At 68.1% G+C, this 15,600-nt stretch overlaps 4 protein-coding genes across 4 annotated transcripts; 1 reads left to right on the top strand and 3 right to left on the bottom strand.

The window, feature by feature from the left end:
* Positions 1–138: 138 nt before the first annotated feature.
* On the bottom strand, positions 139–1,030 carry HYPK (huntingtin interacting protein K). Its single transcript, XM_065847654.2, has 4 exons — positions 796–1,030; positions 663–718; positions 445–496; positions 139–309 (listed from the first exon to the last, which is right to left on the bottom strand). Exons 1-4 carry the CDS (start codon positions 979–981, stop codon positions 214–216), a joined length of 390 nt encoding a protein of 129 aa, XP_065703726.1. The 5' UTR covers positions 982–1,030; the 3' UTR covers positions 139–213.
* A 1,784-nt stretch (positions 1,031–2,814) lies between these two features.
* On the top strand, positions 2,815–6,782 carry SERINC4 (serine incorporator 4). Its single transcript, XM_071814164.1, has 11 exons — positions 2,815–2,877; positions 2,979–3,125; positions 3,536–3,714; positions 3,799–3,878; positions 3,974–4,067; positions 4,129–4,340; positions 4,593–4,688; positions 4,760–4,886; positions 5,148–5,220; positions 5,468–5,772; positions 6,239–6,782. The coding sequence occupies exons 1-11, from the start codon at positions 2,827–2,829 to the stop codon at positions 6,453–6,455; spliced, it is 1,581 nt and encodes a 526-aa protein (XP_071670265.1). The 5' UTR covers positions 2,815–2,826; the 3' UTR covers positions 6,456–6,782.
* A 4,529-nt stretch (positions 6,783–11,311) lies between these two features.
* On the bottom strand, positions 11,312–12,011 carry SERF2 (small EDRK-rich factor 2). Its single transcript, XM_065847560.2, has 3 exons — positions 11,943–12,011; positions 11,637–11,745; positions 11,312–11,529 (listed from the first exon to the last, which is right to left on the bottom strand). Exons 1-3 carry the CDS (start codon positions 11,947–11,949, stop codon positions 11,466–11,468), a joined length of 180 nt encoding a protein of 59 aa, XP_065703632.1. The 5' UTR covers positions 11,950–12,011; the 3' UTR covers positions 11,312–11,465.
* Positions 12,012–12,125: 114 nt separating this feature from the next.
* LOC136107089 (peptidyl-prolyl cis-trans isomerase FKBP8-like) lies at positions 12,126–14,247 on the bottom strand. Its single transcript, XM_065847915.2, has 7 exons — positions 13,640–14,247; positions 13,469–13,557; positions 13,174–13,391; positions 12,928–13,100; positions 12,781–12,858; positions 12,571–12,674; positions 12,126–12,456 (listed from the first exon to the last, which is right to left on the bottom strand). Exons 1-7 carry the CDS (start codon positions 14,132–14,134, stop codon positions 12,420–12,422), a joined length of 1,194 nt encoding a protein of 397 aa, XP_065703987.1. The 5' UTR covers positions 14,135–14,247; the 3' UTR covers positions 12,126–12,419.
* Between the last annotated feature and the right edge of the window lie 1,353 nt (positions 14,248–15,600).

The raw sequence follows: 15,600 nt of genomic DNA, 5'->3' as shown, positions 1-15,600 counted from the left end.
AGGCCCTGGTCACAGTGGGACTGGCTGAGATCCTTGCCAGACCTCGGGTGCACCCACCAGCATGTGAGCAGGGACAAGGCAGCGACAGGAACTGCTGCACCCGGCGGGACCCCCAGCACCGCACAGACCAGGCTGACAGCCACTCCATCAGTGCCTTTATTGGTGCCCCTGCAGCTGCCCTCACACCTGACGAGGGGCTGGTCCCAGTGCTCCTCAGTTGGTGAGGGTGATCAGCGCCTCCACTACATTGCCCATGTGCTCGCGCAGGCTGCGCTCAGCGGCTGCCCGTGAGATCTCCATCTCCGTCATCTGCGGGGAGTGCCAGGGAAGCGTGGGGGGGCAGCATGGCCACCCCGCCGTGCACCCCCAGCCCTGGGCAGGCACCGGCCCCCCCGGGCACAGCTCAGCCACCGGCCCGGCTGCACCCATCGTCCCCCCACTCACGATCAGCTCTAGGTCCTCCTTCTTGATCGTCACTTTGGCCAATTCCTTCTCCCTGTGGAAACAGACAAATCGCCGGTGACCGACAGGGCCGCCCGGCCGCACGTTGCGGCGGGAGCGGCCCCTCGCAGCTGCCCGGGCTCCGCTGGGAAGAGGCCGAGCGTCCGTCCCGGCTCCCAAGGAAGGGCCGGGATGTCGAGGCCGGTGCCCGGTGTGGTTACCTCTCCTGCTTCGCCTTCTGCTCCCGGGACCTCCGGTCTCCGATCACCGACATGGCCTGCGGGACGGGCACGATCACCGCGGTGCTCGGGGCCCGGCGCGGTTCCCCCGCCCCGGCCGCCGCCGCCCCCGCACCGTCTCCAGGTTGGAGCTCTGGATCTCCTTCTCCTCCGCGTAGTCGGTGACGCGCTCCAGGTCCGCCGCACCGCTGTCGTGCTTCCGCGGCTTCTCGGCCGCGCGCCCGCCCGCCCCATCGCTGCCGCCGCCGGAGCCATTGGGCTCAGTCTCGAGCTCCAGCTCCACATCGCCCTCCGCCGCCATCCCGCCGTCGAGCCCCGCTTCCGGTCACGTGCTGCCGCCGGAACCTGCAATGGGCCGCGCCGACGAGGAAGAAGCCGGGCCCGGCCCCGCCCCTCGCTCCGGCCCCGCCCCCGCACCGTCCGAGCACCGCCCCTTGCTCCGGCCCCGCCCCACCAACCCCGGGTCCCGGCTGCGCTTCCCTTCGCCGCTCCGCCGCTGTCCCCGCACCGGCCTGGTGCCGCCGCCCGCGGGCGCTGCGGAGCCCGTCAGGCCGAGCGGTTCCCGTGGGTTTCCCGCGGGCTCAGGCCCCGGCTCCGGGAGCTCGGGGGGTTCTCGGTACCGGCGGCTCTCGGGCGCTGCCGGGGAGGGGGACGCTGCGCTCCCGGCAGCCAAGGGGGCGCTAAGCGCAGCGAGAGGGTTATGGAGCCAGATTTGGCTCCACCACAGTCACACCGTATGAGGCCGGGACGGGATCAACGGCGGCCGAATCGTTGTCCCGGACGCTGCGGACCCGGGGGAGGTGCCGCGGGGCAGCGCTCCGGCCCGACCCGACCCGACCCGCGGAGCGTCCGGTGGGACCGCGGTTCACGCGCTGCCAGCGGTCAGTTCAGTTCCAGCTCTCCGGGTTGGCCCCCACCGGCTCCTTGGTGCGCTGGGGCTGTGTCCGGCCTGGGGACCCTGCCACGGCCTCAAACAAAACCGCCCGAGAGTGGCTCCTGTCTGGACTTGGACCCATGTCTGTGGGTCGTGTGGCAGCTTCTCCGTGTCCTGTGCCCGCGTCCTGCCCCCACCTCTGTGACACCCTCCAGGGCCCTTTGCCCCCGGCCTCATGCTGGGACGTGCGTGGGACAAGCCAGCCTGAGATGTCCCGCAGAGGATCCCTGGGGGCTGCGCTGGGCTGACCCCAAACACCAGCCCAGCACCCACACAGCCACTCGCTCCCCCCACAGCAGAGTGGGGAGAGAATAGCAATAGCAAAAAAACCTTGTGAATTGAAATAAAGACACTTTAACCTGCGAAGGAAAGAGCAAAAATAAACCAAACCCCAGTGCCACTCATCACCTCCCCCAGCAGCCGAGGGCCCCACCAGGCTCCAAGCAACAGCCAACTGGGAGTCAAACCCTTCCTCTGTCTCTGGTCACTGCCGAGGACGTGCTGTGTCACGGGCTGTCCCTTGGCCACCAGGGTCAGCTGTCCTGGCTCCAACCCCCTGCCCACCCTGGCTTCCTCGCTGGGGTGTTGGGAAGGAGGGGAGCGTGGGGGAGCTCTGTGCAGCCACAGCCCAAACCCCAGCACCTCATCACGGCTGTTCCAGTGGCAGATCCGCAGCAGCTGCGCAGGAGCTGTAGCAGCATGACGCCAGCCCAACCAGACCCAGGTGCATGGGCAGCAGAGACCCCCACACCCCTCTGGCTTGTCCCCAGCTCCCGACTGCTCTGGGGACATCCCGCTGCCCTGCTGGATGTGCCTCGGTCCATCCTGCCTGCACAGTCCCTGACTCCAGGACCACCCGTGGGTGTCTCTGTGCCCATGGGTGCCTTTACATCCCCACAGCCCTTTGGGGCTCCCATGTGCCCCCAGCTACCACATAGCACCATGGCACTGCTCTGGGACCAGCCATCGCCAGGCAGGTGGTGGCACCCGTGGACTCCACGTGTCCCGTAGTGCAGCCCATGCCCAAGCAGCTGCCATGGCCTCATCCTGGAACAGTGGTGCAGGTAGGGTTCCCCGTGGCCAGGGGTCACTGGTGGACCTGGCACACCCCATGGTGGCTGTCAGGCAGTGGTGGCGAGCAGATGGTGGGGCGGGCCAAGCCGACAATCCCCTAATCCCATCAGGGCAGTGGAGGCCGAGCTGAGCCGGGCTATGGCGGGCACACGGGCACACGGCCGCCTCCTGCACTCGCTGTTCTGCCAGGTGGGACTAAGGGGCCTGGCCGGGCTGGGCTGGGCTGGGGTAACAGGCCAGGCTGGGGGGCAGCTCTGGCCCGGGGGTCCCTGCTGACCATGCTCCCCCAGCTGTGCTGCAGTTGTGGCTGCAGCTTGTGCCATGGGCTCCGTGTGTCCACGGGCACCCGGATCCTCTACACACTCCTGCACGTCCTGGCTTCTGCCGTGTGCTGCCTCATGCTGTCCCGCACCGTGGCCCAGGTCATCAGGGAGAAGGTGATGGTGGGAGCTGGGACAGCCCGGGTTCTGGGAGTGCTGAAGTGTCAGGGGCACTGGGAGTGCTGAGGGATGCTGGGGTACCAGGAATCCCAGAAGCAATTAGGGGTTCCGGGAGCACTGGGGGTGCTGGGGTTGCCAGGGGAGACAGGAGTCCTGGGATTCTGGGGGTACGGGGCGTAACAGGCCTGCTGGGAGTGCCAAGGGTGCTGGAGGTGCCAAGGGGAAAGGGGTGCCAGAGGAAATGAAGCTGCAGACTTGCCAGTGTGCTGAAGGTCCCAGGGGTGCTGGGGATGGAGAAAGCATTTGGGATGCCAGGGGTGTCAGGAGGCCGGGGTGATGGATGCTGTGGGTGCTGATGGGTTCTGGGCACACCGTCAGCCCCATCCTGGTGCTCACTGTGCCTGCAGGTGCCCTTCTCGGCGGTGCTGTGCGAGCACCTGCCAGGGGGCACAGACTGCGAGCGGCTGGTGGGCTCTTCAGCTGTATACCGCGTCTGCTTCGGCACTGCCTGCTTCCACCTGGCACAGGCTGCCCTGCTGCTCAACGTGCGCTCCAGCACTGACTGCCGCGCACAGCTGCACAACGGGTACGGGCTGGGGCAGGGCTGGGGGCTGCCAGGGGGCTGGAGGCTGCCAGGGCCACTGTCGCCCAAGCGCTGATTGCCCCACAGGTTCTGGCTCCTGAAGCTGCTGGTGCTGGTGGGGGTCTGTGCCGCCAGCTTCTTCATCCCCGAGGATGGCTTCATCCAAGGTGTGTCCCCCCTCCCGCCCAAGTGGGCCTCCCCAGAGCTGGCTCACGGCCCCCACATGCCCCTGAACCAGCCCCACACCACCCTCTCCCCCCAGCCTGGCACTACACGGGCATCTGTGGGGGCTTCGCCTTCATCCTCATCCAGCTGGTGCTGATCACAGCCTTTGCGCACACCTGGAACAAGAACTGGTGAGTGCTGGGGTGCTGGGCGGGCGCCTGGTGCTGCTGCCTCTCACCCGTGCTCCCACAGGCTGACGGGTGCCGCACAGGACAAGCGCTGGTATGTAGCGGTGCTGCTGGCCACCGCCACCTTCTACGCCCTTGCCTCCGCCGCCTTCACCTTCCTCTACAAGTTCTACACCCACCCGGCTGCCTGCCACCTCAACAAGGTGCTGCTCACCCTCCACGGCAGCCTCTGCGGCATCATGTCCTTCATCTCCATCACGCCCTGTGTGCGGCTCAGTGAGTACCGCACGGCATGGGCTGCCACTTTGCAGGGCTGGCTGGGCACTGTGGCTGTGAGTGGCAGCTGCAGGCTCCCTGCTCAGGGCAGCACTTGGGCCCCCAGGAAGGACCTGGCCCCCCAGGGCTCCCACGGGTCCCTGCTGTGCCCCAGCATAGGGCGTTGGGCCAGGATGTGGTGGGAGGGGGCTGTCTGGGGCCGCTTGTGGTGCTCGCGGGGCTCTGGTGATGCCTTTGACCCCATGCTTGCAGGGCAGCCACGGTCAGGACTGCTGCAGTCTTCAATCATCAGCTGCTACGTGATGTACCTCACCTTCTCTGCACTGTCCAGCCGTCCCCCAGAGAGAGGTAGGTGCTCTCCTGCTGCTGGCAGCCCCCCGGACAAGGCATGCACCCGTCTCACTTCCACCTTCCTACAGTGCTGTACAAGGGGCAGAACCTCACCGTCTGCTTCCCCGGCGTGCGGCAGGACGAGATGCAGACAGAGGACACTACCGTTGCCGTCCTGGGGGCCACCATCATGTATGCCTGTGTGCTCTTCGCATGGTGCGTGTGCCACGGGGTGGGCAGGGCGCCCACAGCTCTGTCCTGTTGGGGGGGTCCCTGTCCCCAGCCTGTGGCACAGCCAGTGGTGCCAGGGATGTCCTGAAGGGTGGCAGGGCCAGGGCAGTCTGGGCACCCGCAGACACGCAGGGTAGCGCAGTGACTCCCGGCACGGCAGGTCTCTGTTGGGTCCATGGGGATCAGGGGCCTGGCATGGGGCTGGGGGTGCCTGGGTGACACTTTCTGCCTCTCTACTGGGTGCAGCAATGAAGCCTCCTACCTTGCCGAGGTTTTTGGGCCCCTCTGGATGGTCAAAGTCTACAGCTTTGAGTTTAAAGTGAGTGAGTTCAGCTGCTGTCCGCTCCCCAAGCTGTGCCCCATGTCCTCCTGCCACAGGCACCCCAGACCCACAACCCTGAGCCCTCCTGAGCCTCATCCCAGCTCCGGGCAAGGGCACGATTGTCCAGCCAGGCAGGGGGGCTTCCCTAGGCACATCCCCCCATGCCGGGCAGGTTGGCAGGGTGAGCCCTGCCACGCTTTTGTGGGGCTGGGTTCCCTGCCCCAGCCATCGGCTCTCCCAGCAGGAACCCTCCTGCTGCTTCTGCTGCCCTGACAAGATGGAGGAGGAGCTGAGAGGTGGGTGCAGGGACATGCACCCTCGGGTGCCTGTGTCCCAGCCTGGGGGTGCTGGCAAGGGGGTTGCAGGAGCTGCCATGCCCTGTGCTCTCGCAGGCACTGACCAGACGTGTGAGCCAGTGGATGAGACCCCAGAGGGACAGTGCCTCATCCAGGACGAGCGAGACCGCGTGGTCTACAGCTACTCAGCCTTCCATTTCGTCTTCTTTCTTGCCTCGCTCTACGTCATGATGACCCTCACCAACTGGTTCAGGTGGGACCCTGCACTGCTGCCCTCTGCACTCTTGCTCCTCTTCCTCCTGCTCGTGCAGCTGCCTGGCTGAGACTGCGTTGTCACTCCCCAGTGCCATTGCCCCTGCCTCAGCTTCATCACCCCACCAGCTCCGCTCGCTCCCCATGCGGGCTCGGGCTGCAGCATTGCGCTCCTCACTTACCCCTGCTCCGGGCCATGATGGCATCACTGAGCTGATGTCTGCTGGGGACACACCCGGCTCTGCACCCGTAAACCCGCACGGTGGCCACGACGGCCCCCACAGCAGCAGCCATGTGGTGCAGTGAGACGGGCTGGGGTCTGCGGGGCCGGGGGGCTCCCTGGCTGGTGGGATGTGCTCAGAAACCCATGGCTGCTGGGACACGGGATGACCTAGTGGCTCCAGCTGGCACTGGAACACCCCGCGCCAGCATCCCTTCGGTGCCCGACGCCTGCCCTCTCCCGCCAGCTACGAGAACGCGGTGCTGGAGACCACCTTCACACATGGCAGCTGGTCGACCTTCTGGGTGAAGGTGTCCTCGTGCTGGGCCTGCGTCCTGCTCTACCTGTGGCTGCTGCTGAGCCCATTCTGCGTGCGCAGCTCCCCCCAGCCCCGGCGCAGCGGCCCGTCCCTGCGCGTCCTGCGGCGGCGTCGCATCCCGCAGCGCGTCAGTGCCTGCATGTAGTGCCTGCAGGATGGACTCTTCCTGGCCCCACACGTGGCAGCAGCCAGGGCTGGTCCCTGCTGTGCTCTGTGCCCGGCCCCACTGTGTCCCACTGGGCTCCTGTGTCCCCTGTCCTGGGAGATTGCAGCATCTGAGAGCCTGAGGGGGACCTGGGAGGCGAGTGCTGCCAAGGACACGGGTCTTGTGCTGAGCCGTGGCCACTAAAGGCCTGGCCAGAGTGAGCGCAGGTGGCAGGTCCTCAGCCCTGGCTGCTGCTGCATCTCCCCGGCTCTGGCCAGGCACCAGCTGCCAGCCCCGGTGACAGGCCTTGGCTGCCTGTGTCCCAGCTCACCTGCCAGTGGTGGGCTCCTTGTAAATAGCTCCTTGAATACATTTTTACATAAAACTCTGACTGAACCTGTGCTATCTGCCCCCACGCAGCCAGCAACCATGGGGCTGGAGGTGCCTTCGGGGCAGCTCTGCTGGAGAGGAGGGGATGAACAGAGGGGAGGCAGAGCAGGGAATGTGGGTCTGGGGCTCCAGGAGGGGTTTGGCCTGTGGCTGGTGTACCCAGCACACTCCCAGCTGCGGCCCGGGACAGCCAGCACCCCCAGGACATGGGGCTCCAGCATAACATGGTGCTGGGTGTACTGGCCCAAAAAGTGCCCATGAGCCATCAGGGGACCTGCCCCAGGACACTGGGGACGACATCAGGCTGTGGGGTCCTGTGGCACCACGCCAGCCCTGGCTCCAGCTGCTCCTGTCCCATCACGTCCCACCACAGCAGGTGCCCTTCTCCCTGGAGACCACAGTCACAGCACGCCTGTTCCTCCCTCCACCCTCTGCTGCTGAGAAAAGCCCCAAGGAGGATGGACAGACAGGTGGACAGACAGACAGACCCCTGAGCACCTGCCAGCACCCAGTGCCTGGGTGGGCTTAGCCGGAGGGGAGGCGAGGGGAGCTGGAGGCATGGGGTGCAGGTACTGGTGTGGTACTGGGCTGAGCTGGGTACCAGGGAGCCCACCCTGGCTGCCCAGGAGGGTGTGGTACTGGCAGCCACGGGATCGTGTGCCAGCCTGGCCCCCGCCCCACCCGCAGAGCAAACACAATGGGGCCGGCAGCACCACGGGGCTGTGGCACTGGCTGCACCCCACACGGCAGCAGCGGCAGCTGGTGCCGGACAGGACTGACCCCTGTGGCCGGGATCGACCCCCGTGGCCAGGACCAGTGCCCACCAGCCTGTCCAGTGCCTACTGTGGGGCTGCCCCTCACGCCTCTCTTCCCAGGAGATGGAGGGATCCACGCAGGGCTTGGGGAGAGATGTGCGGCAGCTGCAGCACCAGCTTGGGGACATTGCCCAGGTAGGGCCGAGAGGGGCTGGGGGGTGGTCCCTGCATCCCAGGCACCCGACGGTTCCAGTGCCCCAGCCAGTGTCGCAGCGGGGACCCATCCACCCTGCCCAGGACAACAATCAGGGTGTCGCACCCTGCGCCAGGTCGAGCGCGGTGTCTCCCGGCTGCAGGTGGAGGTGCAGTGGCTGCAGGGGGACTTCTCTAAGTGGGCCCAGCAACACAGGAGGTGGCATTTTGGGGGAGAGGGTGGCGGGGCTGTCCCTAGCTCTGCAGGACACCCTGCTCGCACGTGGCCCAGCGCCAGCTGCATGTGTGATGCTGGCACCTAAGCAGGCAGCACTGCCAGGGGTACCCAGCAAGCTACGGGCAGGGGCTGTGCCAGGTGAGGGCTATGCTGGGCCCATATGCTCCTGCTTGCCCTGAGCCATGGGACAGCTGGGTGCCATCAGGGAAACGCTGCCCTGCTCAGCCCAGCCATGAGCACAGGCAGCTGGGGAGCTGCCCAGAGCTGCTGGCATGTCCCTCCATGCTTGTTGTTGGCAAACGCTGTGACACTGGGTGTCCTTGGAGCTCGTCAGCTGTCCCAGCTCCTCCACAGTTGCCTCTGCCTCCCTGGGCGTGGGTGCCGGTGGGTTGGGGCTGGGGGGCCCTGTGCAGCTCCTTTGCCAGCAGGGCAGGTGCAGTGTGGCCCTGCTGTGAGGTGCCATGTTCCCGCAGGGAGCAGCTGGCCCTGCGGGAAATGGTGAAGGAGAACCTGGCATTCACAAGCTACATCAGGATGATGCAGTACATCAGAACCCAGCTGGGCAGCAGCGGGGGAGCAGCCATGGGGGCAGCTGGGGACGTGCTCCTGCTTGGGGGTGCCACTGCTGCGTGCACAGCCCCCCTGGGGTCACCCCTGCTGTCCCCCTCAGGCTACTCCCTCCCGCCAGGACAGTGAACAGGAGCCCCTGCGAGAGCAACAGCAGCCTGTGCTCAACCCTGCTGCTCGGCTCACACGCGGCCCCACGCTTGGTGAGCCCTGCAGCTGCTGCACTGTGGGGCTGGCACTGGGCCAGCAGTGGGGAGCGCAGGGTGCTGGGTGCTGCCCACGCCCATGGGGCACAGGGCACCTGGCCCAGCCCTCACCCTGCCAGCACCCTGGGACCCACATGAGCCACTGGAGCTGCAGACACCCCCTTGGGTACTCCCCACCCCCCAGGGTGCTAAACACTTTATCCCCTGCAGCCATTGCCCCCCACCCAGTCACACAGCCCCCCTGCTGCTCACAGGGCACCCACAGCGGGTGAGTGATAGGGGGCAGGGGCAGCGCTGGCTGCAAAACCCCCTCCCTGAGCACAGAGCTGGGAAACAGCTCCACACAGCGCCTACTCCCACTGCAGCCTCCTGGGCAGACACAGCCCTGGCACCCAGCAGCCCCAGGCAGTGGCAGAGCTCAGTCTCCATCACGGACACGGCCTCCTTGCTCAACAACGTGGGCAGCTGCAGCTCTAATGACAGGCATTCCCCCAGCCCCCCTCCAAGACCTGGGGTAAGGGATCTGTCCTGGGTCTGGTGCCCTGAGTGGGGAGGGGGACACAAGTCTACTCAGCCCCTCACTGTGGCATCTGTCACCCTGCAGGACCCCAGCCCCACAGCAGGCAAGGGGCTGCGCTGCCCTGCCAGGCGCTGCAGCAAGAGGAAGCTTTCTGCCTTTGCACCGGAGGTAACTGGCAACTCCCCATCCAGGGATGGGGCCAAGCTGGGGGAGCTGGGACACACCCACACCCCTGCCACCCCCCTCATGTTACCAGGGCTGCCAGAGGAGAGAGGAACTTGCATCCCCCTGCCCCTTGTACCAGCTGGTGCTGGTGGGGGACAGGAGCACGGGCAAGTCAAGCTTCCTGCTGCGCCTCTGCGCCAATGAGTTCAGAGGAGACATCTCCAGCACCCTCAGTACCCCCCAGCACCCTTGGTACCCAGGCTGAAGGCACAGGAGCAGCCCCTGACTGTCCCTCCTGGCAGGGCCTGACTTCCAGATAAAGCAGCTGCTGGTGGATGGGGAGCAAATCACGCTGCAGATCTGGGACACAGTGGGACAGGAGCGGTGAGTGCAGGGGATGGGGCTCCTGCTGCCCCACTGGGCCCATGGGCTGCCTGTCACCACACCGCAGTGACATGTGGCCCCAGGTACCACAGCATCGCCCAGTCCTACTTCCACAAGGCCCAGGGCGCGCTGCTCCTGTACGACATCAGGTCCCCCAGCAGCTTCCTCAGCGCCCGCCAGTGGATTGAGGACATCAAGGAAGGGAAAGGGCCAACAGCCCCAGGGAGAGGGGTGGGAGTCTCAGGGGTCCCTCAGGGAGGGCAGGCTGTGCCCCAGGCAGGTGAGATAGAAGCGAGCAGGGCTGCTTGCTAAGCAAGGTGCAGGCCAGCCCCGGGACCAGTGGGATTGCTCCCCCAGCCTTTTCCATTTTGCTGGTGACTGTTTTGGATCTGGAGCCACACTCTGTCCCTGGGCATGGCACAGGCAGGACAGGAGACAAGCAGTACATGTGGCAGAGTCTGCATCTCCCAGAGACGACAGCAGCAGCTGCCCTGAAAGCTGCCAGCCCCACGGACCCTGGAGCCACCCTTCCCTCCCTCCCACAGGCCATGGAGCAGACACTGCCACTCATGCTGGTAGGGAACAAGCTGGACCTGCAGGCTGGGCTGCCAGAAGCCGCAAGGGTGTGCGCAGCCCAAGGGCAGCATCTGGCCATGGTGAGCGTGTTGGGACAGGGCCTCCCAGGGCGGCAGGGACCCCCCTGACACCCACTGCTCCCCTAGGTCCACAATTCCCTGTTCTGTGAGACCAGCACCAAGGACGGCACCAACGCGGTGGAGGCCCTGCTGCACCTGGCGTGGTGAGGAGCCCTGCCACCCACCGTGCCAGCTCCGGGCTGTGCAGTGCCCGCAGTGGCAGAACTGGTGACACCACTGCTCCCAGTCCGCAGGGAAGTGAAGAAGACGGTGGGCCAAAGCAGAGGCCTTGGCACAGGACTGGACCTCAGCATCCCCCCGCAGGCAGCTCCACAGTGCTGCTGGGCCTAGTGCACCCCCTCCTCACGGACAGACAGCGCTCCACTGTGCCGGCAGAGCAGCTGTGCAGTGGGAAGCTCACCCCCCAGCAGGCCCAGCCGCCATCTCCCCATCCTCAGACTCGTGTTCCTACCCCCACTGCAGCCCTTCCCTCTCAGCACAGCCCTCCCCTGGTGTCATCACCCTGTGCTCCTAGCGATCTCAGCCCCCCACACCTCCGAGGCTCCCATCGGCTGCCCTGGCCCCAGGTGATGCTCACAGAGACCTCACAGGCCAGGCCCCATCTTTGTTCCTCACCGTGAAGATGCAGCTGCTCCACACCTCAGCCACCGAGCTTGCTCCATCCCTCCTCTTCACTGGCCATGCTCACTCCCCCGCAGGCAGGGACACGGTCCCTGTGTTCCCCCCCAACTTCCCGGCATCCCCGGCCCCCCCACCCGGCGCATGGAGGGAGGAGACCGGGCCTGCAGCGCACCACAAGCTACTTTAATAGGAGACGGACCCGAGGCCGGCGCAGGGCGCTGCCGGGTCCCCGGCGGGGCGGTCCGGCCCCGGAGCTGCGCTGGGCATCCTGCCGGCGGGCGGCCCTGTCCCGGGGCGGCGGCGGCCCAGCCGCGAGCTACTTGGCGCCCTCCTTCTTCTCATTAGCCTTCTTCTGCTTCTGCTGCATTATCTCCGAGTCCCTGCGGGAGAGCGCGTCCGGGCTGGCAGCGGTACCAGCACCGGTACCGGCGCCGCCACCAGGCCGGGGATCGGGGCGGGGGGACGGTGGGGTCGGCCGAGCGCTCACCTCTGCTTGCGGGCGGCGGCCGAGAGCCCATCGTCCCGCCGCTTGCCCTTGCCCGAGTCGCTCTGCTTCTTCAGGTTCTTCTGCCGCGCCAGTTCGCGCTGGTTCCCGCCTGCGACAGCGCGGCCGCCTCAGAAGGGCCCGGTCCGGGGGCCCAGCCCCAGGCCCATCCCGCACCCCGGCCCCGCGCTCACGGGTCGCGCCGCCCGCCCCCCTGCACCCCAGGCCAGACCCTACCCCCCCCCCCCGCAGGGAGGGTCGCGGCGCCTCTGCCCCGGCCCGGCCCGGCCCGGCCCGGCCCGCACTCACGGGTCATGGCGCCGCTCCCTCCCGCCCTCCGCTCCGCCGCCACGTCCCGCACTGCCCCCCCGCAGGCCCCGCCCCGCGAAGGGTTTTAAGGCACGACACGGCCAATCGCTGCACCGAGCCCGCCTCTGCCGCCCTCCTATTGGCTGGTCGTCCCTGCGAGACCCCGCCTGATTGGCCGTGGGCTACTGCTGCCATTCTGCCGGCGGGGGCGAAAAAGCCGGAAGCTGTGGCGCAGGCGCCAGAGCTGCGGAGCCACGCCCACACGGGGGCGTGGCAATATAAAACCACGCCCCTTCATGTCGCGCCGAGGGGCGTGGCCACGGAGCCGCGCAGGACGGACCGGGGCACTGCGGACGCCTGCCCGTCCCCTCGGTCCGACGCCTGGGGCTGCTGCAGTCCTTGGACTGGGCCACCGGTGGCCCCGCAGCCTCTCCTCCGTCCCTAGCGGGGCAGCTCCATCGGGGCTTCCAAGGCCGCTCAGGCCGTTCCTTCCGTCGCGGGCGGCGCCGGGGCTCTGCGGTGCGGGGCCGCCGTGAGCACCACCCGTGCCAAGGGGGCGCCCCCGGGCCGGGCACCTTCTCCCGACGGCTCGTCCCCGGTGGTCCCGTCCGCCCGCGCGCCTACGCACCCGGGGCTCGGCGGCGGCATCGGGCCGTGGCGGGGCTCCTGGGGGCTGGTGCTGGACAAGGGGCGCTGGCGCTTCACCAGCCGCGAGAGCTCGGCGTGGATCACCTACGGGGGGTGAGGCGGCTATGGCGGGATCCCCGACGGTCCCGCTGCCTCCCAAGCGGGGTTCCTGCGGGGCTCCCGCCCGCTCCCGCGCCCCCGTGAGCCGGACCTTGCTGGCCGGGTCCAGCTCCAGGGCTCTCCTCAGGTCCAGCGCGGCCTCCGCGTCCCGGCCCTGCTGTGCCAGCAGCTGCGGGAAGAGGAGCGGACGGTAGCGGGCGGCCGGGCCGGGGGCGGCGCAGGGCGGTGCGGAACCCACCTGCCCCCGCCGGAGCAGCGCTCGGCCGTTGTCCGGGTGGATGCGCAGTGCCGCCTCGCAGGCCGCCAGCGCCTCGTCCGCCCGCTGCAGCTTCAGCTCGGCGGCCGCGCAGTTGTTGAGGCACTTGACACGCTGCTCCTGCAGCTCCTCTTCCTCCTGCGGCCCGGGCGGGGCTGCGGGACGAACGCGGCCTCAGCGCTCCGGTCCGGCGATCCGCAGCTCCTCCCCCTTTCTGCCCGGCCTCACCGGCGACAGGTCCGTCGAGGGCGCGCAGGGCCAGACGGTAGGAGCGCAGCGCCGCCGCGAAGTCTCCCCGCGCGAAGTGAAAGTTTCCCCGTTCCCTCCGCTGCGCGCCCAGGCGCAGGCGGGCGGCGGGCGGCAGCTGATGCGGGTCGGGGTCGTCCCGCACCTCCAGCAGCGTCACCTCGAACAGCAGCGGCGCCTCGGGCGGCACGTCTGGCTCCCTGCGGGCATAGCGCCGGCTGCCCCTGCCCGTCTGCCCCGGCCCCCGCCCGTTCCGGCCCCCGCCCACCTGCCCTACCTGCCCGGGTGGCCGTAGCCGTAGGGAAAGGCAGCGAGGAAGAAGGCGACCTCCCCGGGCTGCATGGTGGGGACACCCAACTCCAGCGCCTGTGGACACGGGCACGGCGGGGCTGGCCGGGCGCACAACGGAGCAGCGCTCGGCCCGCACCGCGCCCCGGCCGGCGCTGACCTGCACGACGTCGCCGTGGCCTGGCACAAAGGTGAGCCGCGGGTCCCGCTCCACCAGCCCGCCGTCGTCCAGGACTCCCAGCACCTTCACCGACACCTCCTGGCCCGGCCGCGGCCGCGGCTCGTCCTGCCCATCCCGCACCACGCGCTTCCGTAGCAGCCGGTCCTCTGCGGGCGGCGGCGGCCCTGAGAGCCGTCCCGGGACCCCCGGGGCCCGGCCCCCCGGCGCGGCTCTCCCCGGAGCCGCCTGCGAGCGCTCACCCGTCAGGTCGCTCCAGCCGTCGGCCGCGAAGAGCGGCGCGAAACCGCCGGGTCCCAGGAGCACCAGCGCCTCCAGCCGCTGGTAGAAGAGCTGCTCCTCCTCGCGCACCGAGGGGAGCGCGATGGCGGTGTGGGGCAGGAGGAACCGTACCCGCCTGCCCCGGCCGGGCCCCCGCGGCCGCTCTCCGGTCCCCGCCTCCCTCTCCGGGGACCCGCCGGGCGAGGTTCCCGGCATGATCGCCCCCGACCGGCCTCGCCACCCGCCGCTACCAGCCGGCCTGAGTCCAGGTCCCCTCGGGGATCGGCGGCGGGTACCCGCGGCCCTCAGCCCTCACCGGGCGCGTCGCCGCCGGCCCCGCCGCACCGCGACAAGCCGGGGCCGCCGGCGAGCGCATCCCGCCGCGCCGTTACTTAACGCCGGGAAGCGGCTCAGGGGATTAGCCCAGGCCCGTGGCAAAAATAGCCGGCTCAGCCCGAGCCCCGCCGCCGAGCTCCGGCCGCCCCGCCCCATCGCTGTCCCCGGGACCGGACCGGCACTGTCCGCCCCCGCCCTCCACGGTCCCGCACTCCGGCCCCTACCGCGGGCGGAGCTGCGCGGGAGGCTGCGGTACCGGGGCTGCAGGCCGGGACTCAGCTCAGCCTCCCACACGTCCGGCTCTCGGCAGCAGGTGGGACGGGGCCGGGCCGGGCCGGAAAACCGGGCGCCAGCAGGACTCATCGGTGCCCCTGATCGCCTTCCAAGGGATGAGGGGGGGGAGTGGTGGGGACAGGGGAAACCAAGGCTGCCACAGTGGGGGTGACTGGAGGGTAGGGCTGGGCATGAGCAGATCTGGGGACCAGGGAGGCGGGAGGGACAGGCCAGGTCCCCACGGGCAGTGTTGCGGGTGGATCTGCCCTGTCGGGAGAGGCTCAAGGCGGCCGTGGCCCCGATGGCCCATCCTGCCGGCAGTGCTTGAGGGTGCCAGGAGGCCCCAGGACACCCCCGCGGCTCTTCACCATCTCCCACTCTTGGTGCACTGGGACAAGCCGCAGGGCAGCTTTGAGAACATAGGCTGAGCTGGTGCTGCCTCGGGTAAAGGCCCTAGGATCACCCCGGGGGCTCAGGGGTTCTGTGCCCACCAGTCTGACTTTGGGGAAGGGCCCTTCCAGCAAGCCTAGGGGCAAGACAGGTCTTGGCCAAGTGGGAGGAGAGGTGCAAAGAGCTTTCACCCTCATGATTTTCTCCTTGCCAGAAGCCAGGTCCCAGCTTCTCCTTTGCAGAAATCCCAGATTACTTGTGGTGACAGAGCTGGAACTCACTGCCATGGGCTTCATGCTGCTTAGTGCAATTTGTCCCAGCCTCACAGCATCAGTTGGGCTGAGATGAGCCCCCTGCCTCACCCCACACAGCAGCAGAATGGCTGCAGGCCCAGCCCCAGGGCCACCTTGCTCCTGCCCTTCCCCATCAGCAGATGCAGGAACACCTGAGAGCCAGTCACAGCTTGCACCTTCACCTGAAGCACAGGATCCTATTTCTCTCCCTCCTGAAGCAAAAGCCACATCTACCAACCTGCTTTCTACTAATTACCTTGCAAGTAACCACTCTTTACTGTCCCAACCGCAACCAGCCGCAGACCAGCCCCGCTGGCTGTGAGAAACACCTGCCTGTGCTGGGGTGGAGGATGCAGTTCATAGAGCTCCTCCCTGACACATGACTACTTT

This window comes from Patagioenas fasciata, chromosome 12 (genome assembly GCF_037038585.1).
Source record: "Patagioenas fasciata isolate bPatFas1 chromosome 12, bPatFas1.hap1, whole genome shotgun sequence".
NCBI lineage: Eukaryota > Metazoa > Chordata > Aves > Columbiformes > Columbidae > Patagioenas > Patagioenas fasciata.
The sequence above is the reverse complement of the archived record's forward strand: the minus strand, read 5'-3'. Positions and strand labels throughout refer to the sequence as shown.